Source organism: Oryctolagus cuniculus, chromosome 8, assembly GCF_051225735.1.
Source record: "Oryctolagus cuniculus isolate XC-2025 breed Fujian yellow rabbit chromosome 8, ASM5122573v1, whole genome shotgun sequence".
In the NCBI taxonomy this organism is placed as follows: Eukaryota; Metazoa; Chordata; class Mammalia; order Lagomorpha; family Leporidae; genus Oryctolagus; species Oryctolagus cuniculus.
The window spans coordinates 106,306,282-106,320,946 of NC_142874.1; the positions used below are offsets into that span (position 1 = coordinate 106,306,282).

Below are 14,665 nucleotides of genomic sequence, written 5' to 3' on the forward strand. Positions count from 1 at the left end.
CCGAGCCCTGGCTGTTGTAGACACTTGGGAAGTGAACCAGCAAATAGAAGATTCATTCTCTCTCTCTCTCTCTCTCTCTCTCTCTCTCTCTTTCTCTGTGTGTGTGTCTGTTTCAAATAAAAATAAATTTTTAAATGAATCAAGAACCACTTCAAAAAATGGAAGAATCTAGAATCATATTAAATGCAAGTTATGTAAGCAATAGAATTGTGTTTTACTTTTATATACTGCTTGCCTATTTTTGAAATTTTTTTTTACAGTGAAATATAAATGGTGTGACTTAAAATATGAAAAATGTTTTTGCTTTAAATCTGGGATGGCAGATGCTTCAAGGAGGAAGTGATAATTGTCAGATTGGTAATTGTCAGATTTTCAGAGAAACCATGCAAAGAGTCTAAACTGCTTTTGGACTTACAGTTATGACTTCAGTTCCTCAAGAGTAAAATCCCTTGACTGGGGACCTCAGAGTCAGCGGCATATGAGAAGACGAGGTTTGTTAAGATGGGTGGGGAAGGGAGAGCAGGCCAGGCCAGGAAAAAGGTAGTGGAAAGCAGGACATAGTCAATGGCCAAAGGGGCTTAGTCTAGGCCCGGTTCACGTGTGGAGAGGGTGATGATGATGATGATGATGATGATGTGGTGTGTGTGTGTCTAGGAGTAGGGTAGCAGGGCGCTGCTGAGCGTGTGTAGAATTTGGATTTTACTTCGTAGGCCGTGAACAGCAATCAAAGCTTTCAGACGTAGGTAGAGCCCTGGGAAAACGAATCCTGGATTTAAGAAATTGAAAACTGGAATGCAGAGGTGAAGTAATGCAAATGGGAGATGGTTGGAGGGAAAAATGGGCATGGAGAAGGGTAAGTGATGGTTCTGGCCAAAAGAAAGGAGGGACGTGACTAACTCATGTCAACTCTTCTTACTGAGGCCGGCTTTGTGGCACAGCAGGTTAAGCCGCTGCGTGCAACCCATATGGGCATCAGTTCAAGTCCTGGCTGCTCCTCTTCCTATCCAGCTCTCTGCTAATGTGCTTGGGAAAGCAGCAGAGGATGGCCCAAGTGCTCGGACCCCTGAGCCCATGTGGGAGATAAATCTTAAAAAAAAAAAAAATTAAACTTTTCTTATTAGCAGAGTGTATATTCCATCATCACTTGTTTTGACCAAATTCAGTACTGTTTTATTTCCTATAGAGTGATTTGAAATCTAGGATGATACTGTTTTCAGGAGTATTTATAATTGTTAAAAAATGATTCACTACGCTGGTTCCAGATGCTTAAAACTGGGTTGATTTATGTTTAAAAGTTGTCTTCCCGAAGGAGTATTTTGGAAGGTGATTGTGGAATAATGGTTCATTTTCATCTGTTTAGAATTTTTATCGTGTGTATTTGAGGTGTGAACCATGATGATTTGATTTACATAGTGAAATACTACAATATGTTTTCTTTAGGTAAATAATTAATTTCCATGTCCATTTGGCAGGCCCTTATTAGTTTTGTTTATCAGCTTGGTTTGTTTCCTAATTTATTTGAAGTTTCTTTTTCCAACCTATGTATTTCTTCACCAAAATTCAATGAGAAAAAATGACATATTTATCTAATTATATATTCTAATAATGCTTCATAGATAAAGAGCAGTGGGAGAGGACACCAGAATTTACAGTTATTTAATGCAATTGAAAAATTTAACCCAACTTTCTGAAAAGTTGAATCTAAAAGCATTTTTTAAATCTCGCTTTAAATGCAATAGAGGATTTGACCATTTAAGGACTAATCCTATGTTGTTGTTTTTTTATAGTGGGACCTATTCTTGGTGACACAAATAATTGCTCTTTTCCCTATTTTCCTTTTAAATAGAGTTTCACATTTTCCTTTCTCAGATTGGTTCAAAGCAAAGCTTTGCACCTTGCATGGTAAAGTGAATTCATTTTGCCATCCAGTATATTGTCACTGAGAAATTGTATGCTGTATTTCCTGTCTGAGGCATACGGAGTTTATTTTATGTTTTACGGATTCAGAGTCAGCCAGTCAGTTACCATATCACGCTGACCAATGTTGCCATTTCTCTGAGGAGGCCCCCTGAAACCGCTTCTCCTGCTGTCAGGAAATGTTACTTAGCAGCATGAGAGGTCAGAGGACAGTCTCCGGCTGATCTCAGGTGTGGCGGCAGCTGTTTTGTGGGCCCTGACTTATTTTGTGAGAATAGAAACACTATTATCTGGGCTCCCGCGGGAGGTTGGGCGACAGTCATGCCCAGGGAGCCCCATTCCAGGAAGAAGTACTCGAAGCACTGACTTGTTGGCAGAGATCGCTGCCTGAGATTCCATCTGGCAAACTGGATTTTTCCCTGTCCCAGAGAGTTGGGGAACAATTATGTAAGTTGTCTCAAAGAATTTCTTTTTCACTACATTTTATGGAGCAATCGAAGTCCCTCAGTTCTTACAGGAAATTCATTTTTGTTAAAAAAGAGAGAAAACTTGGCGTGAGTTTCTATGTAATTATGCTACTTTATGTATCCTAAGTCACTGATTAGCTTCTTCATTCTTGTGACTTGGGATTGGTGCTCAGTCTTTCTCCTGAATGTCGGGGACCCTTTCCTTCCTGTCTGGGCACTGTTGGAGCCAGTTAGGCGGAGGAGGGATAAGGGAGCACCCTAGACTTCCAGCCCCTGGAAGCTCACCTTACCGTCAGCAGCTTTCTCCTCTGCCCGTCACCGGCTGCTCCTTGGGACTTTCGGATCTCAATCCCCTGCGAACCAACTAGGAGCTTATCTAGCTTAGGCGGGCATATTTTAGTGAGATAAGCCCATGCACAATTTTTTTTTATTTTCATTTATTTTTTTTTTTTTGACAGGCAGAGTGGACAGTGAGAGAGAGAGACAGAGAGAAAGGTCTTCCTTTGCCGTTGGTTCACCCTCCAATTGCTGCGGCTGGCGCGCTGCAGCTGGCGCACCGCGCTGATCAGATGGCAGGAACCAGGTACTTATCCTGGTCTCCCATGGGGTGCAGGGCCCAAGTACTTGGGCCATCCTCCACTGCACTCCCTGGCCACAGCAGAGAGCAGGCCTGGAAGAGGGGCAACCGGGACAGAATCCGGGCCCCCGACCAGGACTAGAACCCGGTGTGCCGGTGCTGCAAGGTGGAGGATTAGCCTAGTGAGCCACGGCACCAGCCTGCCCATGCACAATTTTTAAAAGCAAGACATATCATTAGAATTAAAGAGGTATATCTTTGGAAAAGCAATTCTATCATTTTGTATCCCTGTAAGATATTTTTTTCTTCAGTCTTCTAATACAGAGAAATCTAATTAATGAGGATTCACATTTTACACTTGATCTTAGCCAAAAGGCCGAGAAGCAATAAGGAGTCACATTTTAACTGTGTTGGCTTGATTATTTTTATTTTGCTCTTGAGTAACATAAGCATATTTATTTCATTGTTACTGAAAAAGGTAGTTTACCTAACTAGAAGTCCTTATCCCTATTTATGAGAGCCTGATTTGAATGTTACTGTTTTTCTTCCTAAGACAAATTCCTTATAAGGTATTATAATTATTCTTCAATTAATACTTTAATTTCTTTACATAAAAGCCACTCATAGGTCACCTGCCACTTCCACAATTAATTTTTAAACAAGAATACAATTTAAAGCTTCATTTTCCATCTCTTTTCTTTCTACTTTCCTCTTTCTCAACACCCCATTCCTACCACATCCTTCCCTCACTGCAACATCTTCTGTCACAATGATGTTAACGTGTACAGTGCACTCACACGCACATGCACTTGGACACATGTGCACACACACATATGCAGACACAAATGCACTAACAGTGTTGTACCACATTGTCGTCCAATGTGTGTCTTCATGTGCAGTCAATATAAAACTGTATAACCCTCTAAAATACACACACACACACACACACACACATATACATACACTCATCTAAATAGAGATCTCAGGTGAGAAGGATCCTTTATTCTTGTAGTCGATGGGTACTGTGTCTCAGTGGGCAAGTCTGCTTTATTATCTTGAAAGGCTATTGGATGGTGGAAATGGAACAGTCCTTTGGCATTCAGAAGCTGAGTCATGTCAGCCGTCTAGCTAAGAAACCATGCTGATTAGCTTCTTCATTTACATGGCCATTAATATGAGCACAGCATAAATTTGTAGCAAATACTCGTTGCCTTACCTATGTCATTCCCCTAGTTCCTGCATTTCATGTTCTTCTATAGTGATACTGTCCTGAGGAGATAAGCCCGGAAACTTACTTACACTGTAACACAGATTTCTGGAGAAATAAGTTAATAGGATCCGGTACAGCAACACCAAAATATCTAAATTATGTAAGGGTATTATTTTAAAAATGGAATTAAAAGGATTAATTCTTGAACAAAAAATTGCACAAAGTTTATGCAAAATTTTGTCATAAATATACATTTTTCATGAACTTTTTGAAGACCCCTCATATGCATGCATATCAATTTTTTGCACCAAAATAAACTTATCCTTTAATTCTATTTTCCATGAATTTGTTGAAGTACTCTTGTAAGTGCCCTAAAAATCTTAGCTTAATGATATTAAGAAACTCACATAAGATTTAGTCATTGCCATTTAAAAATATCATGTAGATATCTTATGGATGGCATTACTCCTTAGTACATTTTTAAAAAAGATTAGACTATGAGGAAGAACTGTTTCCTGAGAATTACTCTATCAATCTTTAAGAAATGAATTATTTTAATAATTTAATGTCTTAGGAAACAAATCAATCTGATTTTAAAACAATTTCTGTAGCAAATTAATATGGCCAAGAAATGTCATTGGTTGTTTGGTTGCTTTTAATTGCTGTTGAAAGTAAAACAAATGAAGCCACTTAATTTTTGGAACAACTGTTGCTCTTGATAGCACAAGGGCAAACACAAATATTACCAAACACTTGGAATCTGCTGATGAAGTTATGTAAGAAATCTGCAAGTTGTGTAAGTATGGATAAGGAAAGAGACAACTAGGAGAAACTGGATAATGTAGAAAGCTGAAAATATTTCAGAAATTTGGGGTGGAATCTTCTTACCTCTCTGTGATTGCGCATCAGTATGTAAGTAGGTATTTCATTAAGTCAGTTATTGGTCAGCACTGCCCTCATTGAACTCACTACATGAAACATCTAGTTTATCTTAAGTGTGGTCCTACAGTGGAAAATGTTAAGAAGTAGACAGAACTATTTCCCAGTAAGTTCAAATCCAGTCAGCAGACTTATTCTTTAAGAGCCTGCAGAAGAGTGTTTGAGTAAGGGTTGAATGAATTAAGGGGTAGTCAATGTCTGTGGAAGGACTGCAGGAACAATACAGTTCTTGTCCCTTTACAAAGGGAAATAATATCTAAATTCAGATAAACCTAAAATGGTGTATAATAAAGATCAATGCCATAGCAGATGCAAAGGGCCGTATAGGTTAAAAAGGGGAAAGAGAGTCTTCCAGCTGATCCAGGCCTGAAGTATGGGTAGAATTTTGCCCAGAGGCAATGGAAAGGAAGAATATTCAGAACAGGTTTGAAAACAGTGACCAGGTTTGTGTGGAGCTGTTTACTTCGGAAGTATAAGCCACTAAACTAAGAGGTGAATTGGACTCAATCAAAAGGATCAAGATTCATGTAAGAGGTTGTTGGCAGCTACTGAAAGTTTGACCAAAAGCGTGATCAAATCACAATCACCGTAGGAAATTCTCCCTAATAGAAAACATTTGCATTGGCCATTGGGTGAATGGAGGCAGGAAGAACATTTTGAAGGTCATCACATTAGGATAAATGACCCAGGCAAATGTATTAAAGAGACAGGACCAGGCAGTCAGAAGATTTGCTCAAAGCAAGAAGATAGAGTGAAAATGACTCATGATTTGAATCTGGTTCATAAAGAGAGAGAGCATCGTTAACAAAAAGAACAGGAGGAGGAAAAATTGGAAATCAGATACAGTGAGGTCTAGGGATGGTAATACTAACAATTACTGAGCGTTTGCACTTTGCCAGGAACTGCTGTTTTGCATGCACGATAGCATTCATTGCTCAGAGCTCCTACAGTCCTTGCCTTGTGTGCTGTGCCTGTCCATGGGAGACTCAGACCAGCAACGGCATCCCAGAGCCCTAGCCATTGAATGCCTGTATAGAACAGTGTTGGCTTGGAGGCAGGAGTGAAAGGCAAGGAAAGACAGAATGGTGACCAGGGAAGTTTGGAGAATTCCTAGGAAAAATCACAGAGAACCAAAGACTCTGAGAAACCTGAAGGTGGGCATCTAAGAAACTTTCAGAAAAGGAAGAGGATCTAAGAAAAGTATTCAGATTTATTGACCAGAAGAGCATTGGTGGCCTTCAGAGCATTTCAGGAGCCATGAAGTCCACAGTCCCCTGTCATGGGGTGAAGTCCTCGTTGCGTAATGGCTCAGGAGCCAGAAGCTGCGGGGGTAGCTTCGAGGGAAATGCCTCTGCGGGAAGGAAGTGAGGGTGCAGCACAGGGTCAGAGGGCCAGTCTGCTGGGGAAGACTCTTCACGCTCATATGCCTGGTGAAGAAGCAGCAGGCAGCAGGAGGCAGGTGTAACCCGAGGGAGAGACCAGGTTTCTTCCAGAGGAAAGAGGAAATAGTGGGATCCAGTCCACAGCGGAGAGGCTTGGCCCCTATGACTGAGCACCCTGTCCCCTAGGCACGCCAGAAGCCAGGTGAAAGGAGGCCAGGGGAGGTGGGCATGGGAGTGTGAGCCGGGCAAAGGAGACCCAAGGCGCCCAGTCTGTCGGTCTGCAGGGAGGCGAGGTCAGCGGTGACTAAGCGAGGTCAGGTCTGTGGCACTGGAGAGCCCCAGCGCTTGCTGTGGGAGTACAATGAATAGCCAGGGGAAGATAATGAACAAAGGTTGCCACACTGGCCTGTGGTTCACGTGGAGGTTAAATATGAATTTGTAGTGTAACTAGTTGCCAGGGCTATGTGACTTGCTTTTGCAACGTTCAGCAGTCTGGCGAGAGACAGCCCAGCTGGCAGGATTTATAGAGGGTGAAGACGTGGCGGATCCTGGTGAACCCACTTTAGAAGTAACCCAGTGCAGCTGAGAGTCATGGCCATGCCTGTTTGGAGAACCTGCATGCGAGTTGGCTTGGGTGCAGGTTAGTTAGCCTCTGCAGACATTGCGGAGCCGCCGGAGCTAAGGAGAAAGCTCCTTGTGAAGGTGGAAGGTCAGGGAGAGAGAGGTCTGGGCGCTCCCAGAGAGAGCTCCGTGGGGAAGGAGGGTAGCAGAAATGCGGTGGGAGTGTCAGCATCTGAGAACGTAGAAGTGACAGAGGCCAGGGGGTGGCACTCCCCTGCCTGCCTGTGAAGAACTGAGGTGCGGATGTCGGAGGTGGAAATGACCGAGGTATAGGGGAGCCAGGACTCCGGCAGGGAGTGTGGTAGAAGGAAGGGGCAGCAAGCCCACTACAGATTCATAAATGCTCATCAAGTAACACCGAAAAAAAAAAAACCAGCAGAAATTATGATTTAAAAAGAGACTTGAAAAGGCATGTTATTATTGAGTTAGATCATTAGCGGATTTAAGAAAAGACTGTTGACATTCTAACTCTAATGTGGCATGTTAGAAGACTGTTAATAGGAAGACTTAATTTACCAGCAGATAACCTTGAAATGAGAAGTGACTGTGAGTTGTCATTTCATTTCATGTGTTGGATGTAAATGGTTGTTCAATTGAATGTATTAAGCAAGGTTTAAAGGCATTTCAAAAAATAAAACCTACGTAAGCATACAGAGCCAACGTATTGTGAGTAGAGAATCAAATTAGAATTGGCAATCTAGACTCAAAAGAGGAATATGGACAGTTTCAATTATACATTCTGGACTTAACCCCTGTTGTTGTAAGAGGCTGCTTCTGGCTATTGATAGCCTATCACAGTCTGGACATGGTTTCGGGATGATTCAGCTGTTTTCATGGACGTGATAGATGACTTAGATAAGGAGAATATTCTCCTTAGCAGATTTAGCACAGGGACATGAACATCTTCCAACAGAGCCTTGTGTTCTACATTCATCATTATGTGAGGTCCATAGAAAAAAATCTGGGAAAGACCACAGGTGAGGAAGACACGCAAGCCCCCTTGCTTCTGAACGCCATGGACTCCGGGCTCTGTGGCCTTTCACCTACAGAAGTGATTCTCTGGGCGGTGCCGGAGCTTGAGAACTCTCAAGGCAGGAAAGAATCTGCTGTGAACGTGTTTCTGAGATGCTCCTTGCCGCGTATGCGTATGAGATCTGTAGATTGGCGATTGTCTTCCCAAAAAATCACCTTCGTCTTTCATTACTGAGGACGAGGTTACAGGGACAATGGGGACCATTTAACAAGCATTTAGAAGACCTTAGGGGAAAACTGATTTTGTGTTACCTATGCAAAAACAAAAAACAACCTCAGAATGTACTTGATATCCATGAAGGAAAATGTGTAAAGGAACACATTCAATTTCGTTAAGAACAAAAGGCAGAATAACAAGGGAAACTAACTTCCCTAAGAGGAGACTCGGAGCCCTTGAGAACTTGGGCAGGTCCCCCAGGCACAGTGCTCCCCAGAAGTGTCAGCCCTGCGCCCTGGATGATGTCACAGTGGTGACTAGTCACCACCACCGCAGTGTAAACAAACATCAGCAGGAAATAATGTGGGTAGGGCCAGGGTCTGGGAGCATGCCTTCCTTCTAGAAAAGTCTCGTGCCTTCCAAGGCTAGCGAATTTTGCTTTTTTGCACTTGGCTTTTCTAAGGAAGAAAGGCAACATGGCAGAGCCCTTGCCTTCTGCTACAGAAAGCTTTGGTTTCAGAGGCAACGTCTTCCCTTGACAAATGGGTTTCCTTGCTGGCAGCCTCCGCGGTGGGGAGAAGCAGAGGATTCTGCCTTCTCGCTCCAGTTATTGGTTGTCTGACAGGCTTGTCTGGGGAACTGCTCAGAGGAAAGTTTCAAGTTACTAGAACGAGGCAAGCCCACTGAGGAGCAGGAGCAGCGGCGGCAGGAGCGGCAGGAGGAGGAGGCAGAGGAGGAGGGGAGGAGGAGCGCTTTAGCTCTGCAGCAGCTGCCCCTCTGATTGGCTGGGCGATTCAGCTGCTTCCCTGGAACAAAAGGTCAAAGTGGACTGCAGTGTACATGTAGAGAGGCAGCCGATAAAACAGCATTTCCCGGGAGAGTTTGGAGGCTGAGAGCGGCACCGCACTGCACACTGCAGAGCGAGTCCTTCCTCCAGCCTCCAGCCGAGAGGTGCAGCCTGGCGCCCAAGCCCACTTAGCCACTGGGAGAAGACGGTCTCTGCACAGGCAGCCCAGCTGGTCTGGCCGGGGACGAGACAGCTGTGAGCCTCTCCTGCACATTTCCATGCAAGAATGGCTTGCGAAATCATGCCTCTGCAAAGGTAGCATTCTTCCCTGTCGGTTTTGTTTTTGCTCTGTTCTGTGCGAAGGTTTTTCCGGACAGTAGAAAGCCCTGTAACTTGGCCAGCACTTGGCATCTTCTGGTACGGGGCTGCAGACTGGGGACAGTCCCTTGTGTCCTTACTGTTCTTACACTTCACTAATGTTCTACTCCTCTGCTGACATTTCTGCCCCATTTCTTATCTGTTTCCCTGGGTCACTGTGCTCAGTTCTATCTTCCTTTGGATGGAAATACCTGTAAGAAAATACCTCTGAAATCTAAAGGAAAGAATAGCCTGAGGAATATATTGAGGTTTAGAGAACTCAATCAGGGTTTCCACTAAGGCTATTTTAAAGGATGTTGGCAGGCTGATGACCTTTTTAAAATGTTTTTTTAGGATCCCTCTCTTCCAGAGTTTGGAACCAGGCGGAGATTTTTCTAGCTGTACATACTTCACAATAAGTGGACTGGTTACACAAATGACACTGCAAAAACAAAACAAAACGTGGTGTGTAAGAATGATTGAGTTGAAGGCTCTGGTTTTGCTCATTAATGATTATAATGTGTACGGGAGGTGTGGTGAGCAGTTGTAGGAAAGCAGGAAAAGATCATTTTAAACAAAGGAGCTTGTTGTAAGAGAATCAAGTGTCCTGGAATGTTCAGGTCACCCCGTGATGACTGAGTCTACCTCTTTCACAACAGGGAAACCGAGGCCCGGAGAAAGTTGCAGAGTTGCCCGAGGACATTTTATGATTTTTTTTTAAACTACCTTTGTGGCTCCTAAGATCATATTTCAATGTCAGCTGCAGTACATTTGAGTCCTGAAATGCTTCACTTAAGGAAATTATCAAAGGTGTTAGTCCTGAAAATGATGTAGAAAGTGCTTAATATGGTTTGTTTATGAACTGACAAAAATCTAGACAAAAAGGAATTTCATTGTTATAAATGATGCCACAAATATTGCACTAAATATTTATGTTTTAATTAGGCTGGAAAAAAATGTTTATATGTGGAGTGGTTCCTACAGGTATTTATTTACTGTGAGATAAAGCAGCATTGTCTTTCTCTCACTGCACTGGTGAGGGCACTGTAATGGCAACTTGATGGAGATGTGCAGAGACTTCCTTTTCTAATGATCCAAGGAAGCAAAATGTGGTTTATGGAGAGATCTGAAATTTTTCTGCATGAATGTCGCGAGAAGGTTCTCATGCTTGAAGCTCCCCAGAGACCAGTGTTAATAGACACCTTTTGGAGTCTTGATTTAGTGTCTAACTATAAAGTTGGGTGCTTCTTTTTTCTTATAATGACATCAGTTTTTAAAGGTCTTATGCAAGTTGTATCTCAGGCAAGAAAGATTACTGACTATGACTGACCTCTGTAGTAGCAACTTGATAATGATTATTCAAGAAGAAAATGGGACTTTATACAGCTAATACATTGTTTCGGCAGTTTAAAAAGCGAAAGGAAAATCAGAATTTTGCATTGTTTGTCATTATTAATGAACATATCGGGAATAAATCCAGGAATAAGTGGAATTTGCCTTCTGGAATGCAGAATCCCTCCTTTCGTTTCTTTGCATTACTGCACAGTCACCCCTGTGCCCGTTCACGGCCACAGCGTTTCCCTAGCTCTTAGGGTTTAATTTGCTTCCCCAACAGCCTTCACTTCTAGCACATGCCTGTCTGTAGTGTGGGTTTCTTCATTAAGGATCCCTTGTGAATGTAAAGCATTTATGCAGAAAACCTTCCTGCTCCTACATGTAATTGTTTCTCCAGACCCCTCTCTGTATCTGTGACCAGGATTCCCTTAGCTCTCCTGCTGGTAGCTGTTGCCCCTGCCCATGATGCTGCCTGCAGCAGGAAAGGAGCAGAGCCTTGGCACTCTGTGTGTGTGAGTCACAGAACCGGTGCTTTCTTCCATTCTGTGTAAGAGCACCAAGAGACTGGAACCGGAACTGAGAGTGGATGAGTAAAGAAAAGCTTTGATACCACTTAAGGAAATTCCTGCTCACCACTTGTATTGCACAGAAAGGTCACTGCTTTCGAGGTGCGCGAGAGTGACCTGCAGAGCTTACTTTTAAAATCAAGTCTTTCCTGCTGCCCTTCTTTCCTAGATTTCAGTGAATCGAGCCTGGAAGCAGCAGGGAGAAATCTGCATTTTCCCAGACTCCTTAAAAGCATATCTGATACAGATGGGCCACGCTTGAGCACACACTGATCCAAATTCGAGTTAATGATTGCCACTTGTATACAGCTATGGACAGCTGGGATATATCGGAATCGAATGCCATACTACTCTGACACTCAAAGAGCATATTTAATAACATGACATCACGTAAGGTGTTTCTCCTTCATGACTGATGCTTCCTGCCATTGACGAAATGTCAGTTTTACCTTTTCAGACAAAACAGGCTGCGGTGTTGCTTCAGATATTCTCTGACCGACACTGCACTCCAGTGATCCTAGGGTAATCATGACATGGGCTGTGCAAAGAGCTCACATGCTAGAGAGGAGGCAGCCGCATTAGCAGACAATTACAATACCACGTGGCACGTTGAGTCATGCACAGTGTGATTAGCATAATAGCAGAGGTTGCCTGGATGGCTGATATTCCCCTATGCTTTATTTACCCTCATGTCAGTATGGGATCTCATTAGAGGGCATGTTTGCACTTTAAGGTCTCCTTGTAACTTCCGTAAATTACTCTTTTTAGCCTTTCTTAGTACATTGGGAAAATAAATAGGAGATATTTCGTTGCTGCTAATCTGTAACAGATGAGAATAGCAGATGAAGTTGAAAACTCAGAATGAAACAAAACAGTTGGTTCCCCTGTAGTGTATTTTGCTGATTATTACTGAGTATAATTTGAAGTTTCCAGGGAAGAGTAGCTGTTTAGAAACTCATGATCTTTAGGGAAAACTGTGCGTAGATTGAATGTTTAGATAAGTATGACCTTCTATAAAGTACTCAGGTCTTAAAGTTCCCTTCAAGTGGCTTCAATTAAAGACGGGGTCTTATTAAATATTTATTGAGGTGGCTAAGTTGTCCCTGCTTTTTTTCTAATACTAAAATATTTACAAGTGCTTCTTATAGTTAGTAGTAAAACTCAGCACATTGTATTGCCTTATATGGATATTCTTGCCATCTGACAAGGTCCTCTGCAAGAAATAAAATATTAAATAATTTGACTGTATTCAATCTAGAATGGAAATACCACTCCTTTTCTCAGATGACTGAGTCTGTCTTCTGTCACTAAGGAGACAGGATGCTTGACCAGATCCCAGGCCCTCTGCTACCGCCACCTTCTCACAGCTCATATTCCATGGTTTTCCCCCATGATAATGTAGCTCTGGAGGTTAGACACTCTTGGAGATGGAAAGACTTCCGCAGGCCGAGATACACGTCTTAACTGTGAGTCTCACGTCTGAGACCAAACTCCCGACTTTCACAGCAATATTTTGGCTTGCTAGATTAGCTTCCCAACAGCCCCTAACTTGATTTATAGCCACAAAGGATAATGAGGGAGAGTGAAGTTATGAGCACTGATGATTCATGGTTTTGATGCGTCGGCACCTGCTTTCATCTGGTGGCATCCTATCCTTTTCTAGGTTTATTTGCTGCCGTGGGAAGCTGAGATTGATGTCTAAGTAATTCTTTTTTCATCACTTCATCAGCAAATTATGATATTCAGTGTGTAGTACTGAATATTAATTTTATGATAATGAAGCACATCATTCCAAATTGTAGTGAGTCTTCAAAGACAACTCAAAGCCCATGACTAACATGTTTTAGTGGCCCTGAAACATCTGAAAATTTCGCTACAATGTCCTCTCAGCAGAATCTACGTGGTCTTTCATAGCACAGGCCTTTAGACCATCCTTTTGCAAACATGTGAACGCAGATTACATGGGGATGGTGCCGGAGTTCACCAAGGAACCCCCCCAGGGAAGGAACCCCCTGGGAAGCTTGTGAGTCCTTCTGTGTGGTGTTAGAGAGCCCCCTACTGCTTATGGAGAGGAGGCCTTCAGTAACTCACCTGGGAACCCACACTCACTCCTCACTGGCTGGTGCCTTGGTAGCCAGAAGGGCTACCTCTGCTTGTCCTGCTCCACTCATGCAGTCTAAGAGGGCATTAAAAACCACCTCATTCAAATCTGGGCTGAACCGTGTGGGGCAGTGTCTCAGAGTTTGTTCTTGACCGCCAATATGGCAGGTATTTGGCAGTAACAAGCAGTCACCAGGAACTAATAGAATCTGTGGAATCTATTCACATGATGGTTGCTTGACGAATGGAGCCTACAGCTTTACTGATGACTCCAAATATAGAAGCCAAAATGAGCAAACATGAGATTTTTGCAGTTTAAGGAGATTTTCATGTCTAAACCCCTGAAAGGGTGGAGGTATTAGGTATTTGGCACTAGCCAGTGACAGAGCAGTGGAAGGATATTAAACTTGGTATCAAAAAACATCCGGATGTTGATGGCTAGCATGCTGTATCATTTAAAGCAGGTCATTTTCATCATTCACATAATCAGATGATACCACCCAAGGTACTTGTAGTATGGAGGAATTTTTAGAGTTAAAGAATGGGATCTTTTTGGTAAGTGATGAAATTATCAGATATAAAGAGTATATTCCCTTTTGTTTGTTTGCATTCTGACATTTGCAACATCCTTTCAATTCCGCAAATGCAAGAGTGCCTGACATGCTGAGGTGATGTGCTGTCACTGCACTCCATTACATTGGACGTCACTGAAAACTGCACCTAATTAAATTTCCTAAAACTATCAAAACTTCTCACTCTGCTTTTCCCCCATGATGCTTATAATAGTATGTGCTGATCAGAATAAACTGCCAAAGAAATTGTGTGTGCTATATAAAAACCTTTTAATACGCTAGTTACTCTTAAGAGCCACAAATAGCTTTTTGAAACAGCTTTATATAGCCATAATTCACACCCCATACAATTCATTCACGTAAGCCTACATTTTAGTGGCTCTTAGTATAGTCACAGAGCTGTGCGAACATCAAGTTTTGAACATTTTCCTCACCCAAAAAGAAACCTTGCACTCTTTGGCTTTCATTGCTAAGCCCTCCAGCGCAGCACTGCATGACCACTGATATACTTGTGTCTTCACAGATTTGCCTATTCCAGACTTTCTGTATAAATGGAGTCATAGAATCAGATCACAGTCACCTTTTGTGACTGACTTCTTTCCTGCTAACTGTTTGTACAGTTCACCCGTGTTGTAGCAGGTATCAA

The 14,665-nt window shown here is 42.6% G+C and overlaps 1 protein-coding gene and 1 pseudogene across 13 annotated transcripts in view; one reads left to right on the plus strand and one right to left on the minus strand.

Moving 5' to 3' along the window:
• Positions 1–14,665, plus strand: part of FAM13A (family with sequence similarity 13 member A) — a 388,793-nt gene that overhangs the window by 280,433 nt on the left and 93,695 nt on the right. The window contains exon 1 of one of the 13 annotated variants that reach the window (XM_089303084.1): positions 8,888–9,404. The exons of 11 other annotated variants lie outside the window; for them this stretch is intronic. In XM_089303084.1, the coding sequence (XP_089159210.1) occupies positions 9,376–9,404 (29 nt within the window). In that variant the 5' untranslated portion in view covers positions 8,888–9,375. Of the gene's footprint in view, positions 1–8,887; positions 9,405–14,665 lie in introns of those variants that run through there. One more of the 13 variants, XM_089303085.1, reaches the window with a different exon arrangement.
• On the minus strand, positions 3,252–3,349 carry LOC149125105 (U2 spliceosomal RNA; annotated as a pseudogene).